The sequence below is a fragment of the Etheostoma cragini genome, chromosome 19 (genome assembly GCF_013103735.1).
Source record: "Etheostoma cragini isolate CJK2018 chromosome 19, CSU_Ecrag_1.0, whole genome shotgun sequence".
Taxonomy (NCBI): domain Eukaryota; kingdom Metazoa; phylum Chordata; class Actinopteri; order Perciformes; family Percidae; genus Etheostoma; species Etheostoma cragini.
Window position 1 is genome coordinate 16,582,219 of NC_048425.1, and position 9,517 is coordinate 16,591,735.

The 9,517-nt window shown below is 39.3% G+C and overlaps 1 protein-coding gene across 5 annotated transcripts in view; it reads right to left on the bottom strand.

The window, feature by feature from the left end:
* Nucleotides 1-9,517, bottom strand: part of sorcs2 (sortilin-related VPS10 domain containing receptor 2) — a 356,230-nt gene that overhangs the window by 21,171 nt on the left and 325,542 nt on the right. For 4 of the 5 annotated variants that reach the window (XM_034901192.1, XM_034901194.1, XM_034901193.1 and 1 more), the window contains exons 15-19: nt 7,793-7,913; nt 7,564-7,697; nt 4,738-4,857; nt 1,502-1,673; nt 1,235-1,421 (exon numbers count right to left, since the gene is read on the bottom strand). In XM_034901192.1, coding sequence (XP_034757083.1) covers nt 1,235-1,421; nt 1,502-1,673; nt 4,738-4,857; nt 7,564-7,697; nt 7,793-7,913 — 734 coding nt within the window. The remainder of the gene's footprint in view (nt 1-1,234; nt 1,422-1,501; nt 1,674-4,737; nt 4,858-7,563; nt 7,698-7,792; nt 7,914-9,517) is intronic. The other variant, XM_034901195.1, reaches the window with a different exon arrangement.

A 9,517-nucleotide genomic window follows, 5' to 3' on the forward strand; every position in this document is an offset into this window, starting at 1 on the left:
TTAATAAATACTTTGTAAACCATCTATAAAAATCAGAAAGGCCAGGAACAACCAGGGTTTGAACCTGGTACATTTTTGCTGTGAGGCCACAGTGCTAATCATTATGACCACTTAACATTAAGCAAGACAATATAACCTTTAATATCTTTGTTAAGACAACTTGACATTAACCTAGACAACATAACCAAAAATGTCATGGCAGGCCTAATTATCAAACTCTAGGAAACTATTTAGCTTTATTTGTTAACACAACATTAAACTGTCATTATGTGGTTGGATTTTACATTGGCTGTCATAGGACCAACATAATCGTATCATAAATATTTTTCCTTGACCTCAAGTGAAACAATTATACTTCTTGTTTGAGTTCACCGTCAAGTGCTTTTATAACAGGGATATTAATAATTCCCTTGATCTCAAGTTAAGTGGAACCAGGCTTTTAATTAAGATGTTATAAAAGTTACAATATCAGTTTGACTTGCGCTAACACAGTAACTAGGTGATTTAATGAGTTTTGGACATGAACGCCCTTTATCCTCTTGAACTGTTCCTTTTTTTCATTCCTTACTGTACAGGTTTTATACACCAAATTTCCCACATGTAGGTAACCCTTATTTAAAAAAACTGATAAGTGCCATCTTTTTAGTAGGAACTCTGGTGCTGGTAAATAGGCGAGCATTCCTATGCACACTGGAGTTTGAGGACTTTGTTGGAGGTACCATTGATGATACTGTTGCAGTAGTCAAGACTGGATGTTACAAATGAATGAAAAAAGTGTTTCGTCAGAAAGTTTATTTGCATCCATGTCTGGTGAGCAGGTGGTGAGGGTGCAGTGAGTGGCAGCAAGGACTTTCTTGGAGGAGAAGTAAAGTTGAGTGTCATTGGCGAAAAAGTAAAACTAGAGGCCACTGGTGGCAACTTGGAGTTGCTCTTAAAAGACTTGAGACTTGACTTGGACATGCCTGTTAAAGACTTGCCTTGGACTTGGATGCTAAAGATTTTAAACTTGAGTTAGACTTGCCCTCTGGTTATGATCACAGTTGAAATTGGTCAAAGTTTTAATGTATCACTTTAGAGTCTCCGTAAAGTCTTGAGATTTGACCTGGACTTGCCTACTAAAGACTTGAGACATGACTTGGACTTGCCCTCTAAAGGCAGCCTTCCAAAAAGACACGATGCACAGTTTTCTTATAACCATATCAAAATTTATTTACAGACTGTCTGGGAGACTGACCTGTCACCTGGATGTACATGGTGGCCTCGTCGTGCCCTGCCATGTTCTCAGCCTTCACCGTGACCTTGTAAACGCCGGGATTTTTGTAGCGATGCTGGATAGGCTCATCGGTCACCGTTAAGTTCTGGTAGATGGCCCGAACCCCATCACCAAGGTCCACCTGGTACTTGGTGCTGGTGGTGTCACCCTAGGAGGAAGAAATGAGGACTTTAGCAGATTTAAATTTAATGGAAAGAAGTAAATAACAAGAAAAAAATGTCATCATACCTTTTCCTGGTGGACAATGAATGTGATGTCATCACCTGGCGCCACAGCCAACATCTGCCCTTTGATGCTGACCTGTAGTCCTTTAGGAGGCAGCAGAGGGCAGCTGTGCTGCGTGGTGCTCTGCTGCTTGTTTAGCCCCCCTTCACACATGTTAGATATCACCTTCCTGTAGCTGAAACACAGCAAAAGATGTGTAATGTATGAGAATGACAGTGTATGCAGAGTATTTAGTGTATTAAGTGTTCTTTCTTGTGAAGAGTAAGATGAGAAAGTCAATCTCATATACAGACAGAGCTGGAGATAGGAGGCAGTTAGCTTAGCAAACAAGACTGGAAAGACTGGGGTAAATTCTGATTCTATCTTAAATAAATTATGCCTAAACAACATAATTGGTAAACATTTTCATTGAAGGGGTGAGCATAAGACTTACATGACACTGTCATAACTATGACATAACACCTCATCATGACCATGAAGGAGTCTTATGTTCATAACTGACTTAAGTTTCATTCTGTAAATTATGACACTTTTAATGCCAAGATAGGATTGCTTGAGATGTTTGTGTTATGACAACATGACATTAACAAAGACAACAATCTCCGTGTTATGACAACTTAACATTGAGCAGGACAATATAACCTTCAATGTATTCGTTAAGATGACTTGACATTAACCTAGACAACATGACCAAAAATATGTCATGGCAGGCCTAATTATCAAACTTTAGGAAACAATTTAGCTTTATGTGTCATTAAATGGTTGGATTTTGTATGGCTGTCATAGGACCAATTTGAATGTGTCATGGATATTTTTTCTTGACCTCTTTCACTTGTGTGAAACAATTAGATTTTTCATAATGTTTAATTTTACTGTGTCATGAACAAATCAATTGTTCTCAAGTTAAGTGTAACCATATGGACTTGTAATGTAAAGATGTTTTAAAAGTTGGCACTAAAGTAGCCGCTAACTGTAGTTGGCTGCCGTTTGCTCAGGTTAGTTGTACAACTATCAATTAGCTGACTGAGCCAAGGGGTGCAAAGATCTACCCCCCCAGTTCCAATGGTCCAGATGGTCCCAGAAAACCATCTCGGTAGTTTGACATTTTTTATTTTTAGGAGGATAACCCTTTGAGATGAAGCATTTCGTTTTCTGATATATACATTTTCACCAGACTTGATATGACTACCAATTTTGGTAAGTTGTTGAGTATGTTTCGCCCTTCAAAAAGGAGATTTATTTGCCGGAAGACAGAAAGAATCAATTTCTTCGCCACTGTTTGCGCTCTTGCCCTAAATATAAAAAAGTAAACACAATGTTAGTTGGTGACATTAAAAGAAAGGCTTGTTTATTGCTAATGCGATATGGTCAAACTAAATTATGGATTAACAATTTAATAAGAATAACTTTTATCACTTTTATCAAAAATTACTTATATCACCAGTAAATTGCTTGTAAACGGAAAAAAACGAGCAACAGATGAGAAAAGGGTATTTTACAATAACTTAAAATGCACAAGGTTGTCGAGTTAGCTCAAGCATCTGTGCTGTTTTTCCGACAATGGCAGCTGCAGATTGTTACGTCCAGGTGTAGGAATCCTCTAGTTTACAGGGGAAATACAGTCACACTTTACACCGCTTAATGTCAGGATTTTAACCATTGTGTTTAATCCAGCTACTAGCTAACGGCAACGTAGCATCCAGTGCAGCGATGCCAGGCACTGAAAGTTTTGTTCTTATTCGGTCTTGTTAGTGAGTAGCGTCCATCACACTCCCTCTCACAGTTATAAATATCCTATTTGACGATAAAATTTGTTTTGGTTAAAGTCAATAAACAATCGGGAGAATAATTGTGATCAAAATTTTTAGCAAAATAATCGTGATTATCATTTTGGCCATAATCGTGCAGCCCTAAGGGGGCGTGCCTTACAAGGAACTAGGTCAAGAGGCATGGCCACTTATCTCTACTCCGTCAGTCTGCACAGCTGAGTCACATCCTCATTATCCACCACCTCTGTATATAAAAACTCGGGCTGACCACCTCTTCAGTGACAGTATTTTACTTACACCTCCGTGGTAAGTAGGCCAGTTACTTAGTGAACTTTGCTCATAATCTTTGCTATTTGACTGATCCTGTTTCTGTCACAGATATTGTGTCCCATCGCGATTCCTGTGCAGCTTCACCAGACTCTCTCCGTTTGGACTACCACCTACTCCGTCACCTCCTCTCGTGTTAAGACTGTTTGTTCCCGCATGCTCACTGTTTTCAGTATTAAAACCTTTTTGTTGCAATTTTTATCATCTCCTGTGGTGTTTCTGTGTCCGCGCCAATCGAAACCCTAACAGCTAGGGCTGAAGCTAAACTGGATTGCTAGTTAAAATGTGTAAGAAGAAGGTGAAATTGTAAAAAAATTTAAAAAGTGATAATTGTTCTACTTAAGATGAACGTCTTTAAAAAGTTGAATAATAGCCACATTGTATGCAAGTTGAAAGTTGTATGAAAGTAGATGAAACATCAGTGGCACAGCAGTGGCAAGCGAGCAACATCCATTTGGCACACATCACAGCACCACAGTGGGAATTTGTTGACAGTTGAGAGACCCTGCCTCAGTTTTTTGTATGCTAAAGCAGAAATTTGATTTTCTCTGAAATCCCACATTTCCATGGGAAAGGATGGCCGAAGGTCTAAATAAACCACAGAAGTTGTAGTTCACATCTACATGTCACCTTCAAGAACTCAGATCCCCTAAGGTGGGAGCTGCTCCTCATTAACAAAACAGAAGAGAGAGGTGACTGTTTTGGTGGCTACAAGATAGAAAGACCCCGCATATTTGCTGGACAAAACTGGCTTCTTTTCTACAGAAAGTTGTCAGATTTGCTGCTAGTCGCTTTTGTGAGAATAAAAAAGTGGCACACTAGTATCAGTTTGTTTGCCTTGTCCTATTAACACTGCCTGTTTATGAACTTGTCTCTGTTGGATACAACAATTATATACATAATATATATAGTCAAGACAAAAACAACGGTAAAAAAAAAAAATACTGACGTGAGAACTAATCGCACAAAAAACTTTAACGACATTGACATTAGCTGCCGACTGTATGCAATTGCACACAAACTCCTCTTCTTCAAGGTTTTTTGATTGAAACAGGCAAGCAATTTTCCCCTGCTTCCAGTCTTTGCTAAGCTAGGCTAAGTACATCCTGTACTGTATATGTGTGTATGCGCACATGCACAGACCCAGTGCTGGACTCGTAGGTTTTTCCTGGATGGCAGTCTTCGGGTGGTGAATCTAGATCGTGCCAGAAGTCAGCAAAGCAGTGATTGCCGTCCGTATGAGAACGTTCAAAACCATAGTCACTATACAAACCACAGGAACACAGACATCATAATTAACATTTACAATTAGATTAGATATATATTATGTATGGTCACATGCAGTTTAATACTAAATTGGAGCATTATATTATTTTAATAGACACTTAAAAAACAGATAGATTGGTGATGGTATACATGTACCTATGCAATCAAATCGTGGACATTTAAATACTAAGTTTGTCATTGTGGCTGTGGCCTTGTTCTGTGCGCTGTGTGAATGCTTGGGCACTTGAAGGTACTTGGCCGAGAAGATAACAAGGTAACTGGGAGCATCTGGCCAGTGCTCCTTGGCTACTTAATCTAGCCTGCCCAGAGCATATGGTTACATTTAAATGATTAATTTTAAATGTAATAACACTAACATATAACAATTTCTTTTTTTACCATTCATTTGCTAAACAACAAAAAGGAGAAAACACTAAATGGCAGAAGGGTATTTTACAACAACGTGAATGCAACACAGGCTTCTGGAGCCGGAAGCAAACGCTTCACTTTCGTCACTGTTTATCTGAAAGCGGCAGCGTCTTGTCTCTAGTCTCCTCTGTGTCTTTAGCTGCAGATTGTTGTACATCCCAGGGCTGAAATCCTTTCCAGTGAAATACAGACACTCTACACTGTTTAGTTGTCAGACTTTTAACCATGTTTAAGCCAGCTAATGTTACTACCTAATGGTAGTCTAAAGTTACTTGTTGTACATAAACTAGCATCACACCCTAGGCTGTTTAAAAAAATGCATGGCATTTTTTTTTAAATCTCAACTGGCTGGTCATCTTTACACATTTGAATCAATTTTTAACTGATTCACAATGCATCGTTTCATCTATAATATACAGTATATAAAGTAATAAATATATAAGTATACATGATGTAATAAATAAATATATATATACTATATATACAGTATATACTGGGTTCAACAGTAACAGTTGCCAATTGAGTCAATTGGAAATTTGCTGGTCTCTGGTTGGCTCCTTTGGCCAATCAGTTCAATATATGCGTTTTTTTATATTACATTATATAAAAACAAAACAAAACTTATAAAACCGAAACATTTATTTAAAAAGAAGTCAAAAGGTTGGTTGTTGTAAATTTTAAACAATGTTTGTGCGCAACATATTTCCACTGTTATGCGACCACAAACGCGCGTTTGCCGTGAAAAGTTAAAGGCAATGCAATTTTCTGTTCATGTTAGCGACATTGTAAAATCCGGTGCTAATACGGCACCGGTGCACGGTATCTACTGGACGAAATAGCATCGCGGAATATGGTTCCTCATTATGCTGTCACTAAAATTTCCGCGCTGCTCTCTGATGCTCCAAAACCCACGTTAGAGACAACAGAAACATTGCTGCATGTCACGCTAATAAACACTATTAACACATTACACAGTAGTTAACATTAGCCTACCATTAGCTACAGTAGTAATAGTTTAAACATGGTTAAAATGCTGAGAAATAAACAGTGTAGAAGTGTGACATCTTTCATTGTAGAGGATTCCAACAGCAGTCAGCAGTCTGCTACTAAAGCTAAGGGCTAAAAAACTAAAATTAACAGTGGTCACTGTTGTCTGAAAAACAGCACAGACGGGACAAAATGTTGTTTACTGATAAACCTTGTGGTGCATTCAAAGCCATTGTAAGATACCATTTTCTTATCGTTTTTTTTAAACAGGAATTGACTGGTGAAAGAAGTAATTATTGTTAAAGCAACACTATGTAACTTTTCCGTCTTCAGTCCTTCTACAGGTTGTCTCATTACAGAGATACAGCTCGAGTTGCTATAGTTCCAATGATATACGGGGGACCAAAGCGGTGAGTTGTGTGACCTGTAGTTTCAATGAAACAATCTGTAGGGGGACCGAAGATAGATTACATAGTATTGATTTAAAAGTTATTGGTATTACATTTTAATAATCATTTAAATTCCTCCCTTTTTTGTGCTGATCCAAAAATGATCCAATCCGTGACTCAAAATAGCAAAACCAAAAGCTGATGTGTGGTCGCCAAGCCGGCAACCACTTAAAAGATGTAAAAATACATACATGTAAATGTAAATGTGCTGTATTTATATAGCGCTTTTCCAGTCTTAACAACTGCTCAATGCGCTTTTACATCTACAGGAAACATTCACCATTCAGACACATTCATACACTCTGGCCGGGGCTGCCGTACAAGGTGCTCCGGCCACAGTGCAACTCCGATGCGCAGCACCGGGGGCAACTCGGGGTTCAGTGTCTTGCCCAAGGACACTTTGACAATGACTGCAGGGGCGGGGATCGAATTCAATCCCATTCAATAATTAACCCTGACCCTGACAAGGCCCACCCGTGAAGTGAAAATTATTTCAGGTGACTTCCTTATGAAGGTCATTGAGAGAACACCAAGGGTTTGGAGCACTATCAAAAAAGCAAAGGATGGCTACTTTGAAGAAACTACACTATAAGACATGTTTTCAGTTATTTCACACTTTTTTTTTAAGTAGGCCTACATAATTCCACACTTGTTCATTCATAGTTTTGATGCCGTCAGTGGTACTCTACAATGTAAATAATCATGAAAATAAAGAAAATGCATTGAATGAGAAGGTGGTTCCAAACTTTTGGCCTGTACTGTGTGTGTGTAGATATAACAGTTAATATATAGCAATTTATAGTCTCTTTAGCAATTTCTACATTTGTAGAGTGCTCACCAGTTGAAGTCTTGCTCGGTACATTGGCAGGGTTTGGTGGTGAGGGCTGATATGTAGCTTTTTCCTTTGATACAAAACGCTGTGTCCTTCCTCTTCCGGAAACTCCTTTCCTGACCCATAATGCATTTCTCTCCCTGAGGGTGACCATATAGAAATTGCAATTCAGTTTTAAAAGCATACATGTACTTTAATTATGTGTGTCTGTACCGTATGTGTGTGTGTGCATTACCTGCAGGTTTGTGAGCTGCCAGGACACGTAGTCAGACTCAGTACACTGATGGGAGAAAGACTGCCTGAAGTCCACTTTGACTAACTCCCAGTCTGACCTGTAGCTTATGTGGCCAAACACACTGAGAAAACACACAAAAGATGCACAACAGATGTATTCCAATAACATAATTACCAATGTCAAATATAAATTTACGTCAACATTTCGGAAGCTTGTTTTTTTACTACCCAAAGTTCATGACCATTGTTGAGGGTTGAAACATTAATCAAAAACTACAACTACAATAAAACATTTCTGAAACAATTTATAAAGATATACTTGGGTGGTCTCCATGTTTTGGCCAGGTTTTCGGTTTACATGTTGACTGTTCACTGGGAGTTTTACTTAAAAACTCTATTTATCTTTATATGGCAATGTCACTGATAACAAAGCTTCTAAAAACATTAAAATAATAATACAAATTAATATTGATAACTTTGCGCACGATGCTATGACCCATATCACAAGGGCCAATAGGATGGGACTGTCAATGGGTTGCTCTAAATATGTGGGAATGATGTATGGCCCATTAATGTCCGCTGCCATCTGCTGTCTGTGATTTAGCTATCTATCTGATCCTGTGTTAGCTGTGTGCACATATACTAAAAGTGGAACCAAAAGGGCAGATACTGCTCCTTGACATGTGTGCTGCTGTTTTTCCTCGATGCAAGACTTGTAGTTAATGTGAAAAAGCTAAATACAAGTCAACATGCTAAAAGGCCTAAAAATAAAAAAACACTGTTTGCAGCAAAATGCAAAAAGCTCACAGAGCTTTCATGACGAGGGACAGACAGCAGAGTTAACTTCACATCAGCAAGAGGTACTGGTAAGTGCCAGGAGCAGAACATTTTATAATAGACTGCCTTTATCCCTATCTTAGCAAATTGCATAGTCAGCAATTCAAAGATGAAACAGAATGTGCTCACGGCGGATCATGTTCACGGCGGATCATATTCACGGCGGATCATATTTCCCTGCACTACACCTTGAAAACACAGCACAGAGTTGTTTCCCCTCTATTCCTTCGGATGGAAACAAACAGTTTTTTGTGGTTCTATTCTACGTGAATTTGCGAGATCTTGTGCGTCCTCATTACTTCAGCTGTCAATCATGGCCGCAGCCATTCCGCCACAAATCTGGACCCGGTGGGTGATGACAGACAGCGGTGCACGAAGCAGACACACAGCGGAGCCGTTCCGCATCCTGTGGAATTAGGGGGTTAGACACTGTAAATTGTCACCAGTGAAAAGGGAACTCCCTACTGAGTTCAATGAGATCTGCCTAAGACTCTACAACATTCAGTTCATTAGCTGTGAAAGGGGGCTGGGCCTAAGCATAGGGTGTGGGCCAAACCATGACCAATGACAAACAGACTCTGTGTTGAGTTGAATGATGAAGAACATTAAACGGGTAATCAGTTATGAAAATGGTGGCTAACCCAAAGGGGCGGGTCAAACCGTCACCAATCAAAAAGTAACTCTCTGCTAAGTTCACCTCACAGAAGACTTAAAGGTTCAAAAGACGTAAACAGGGTGTGACTTGAGTACATGGGCGTGGTTAAAGTAGAGGTGCCGGCTCAGCAGACCACACATTCTAATGGCGTTTTTTCACTGCTGGTAACAGCTTGCCTCGGCTTGCCTCGGCCCGCCTCGGCTCGCCTCGGCCCATTATACTTCCGTTTTCCAT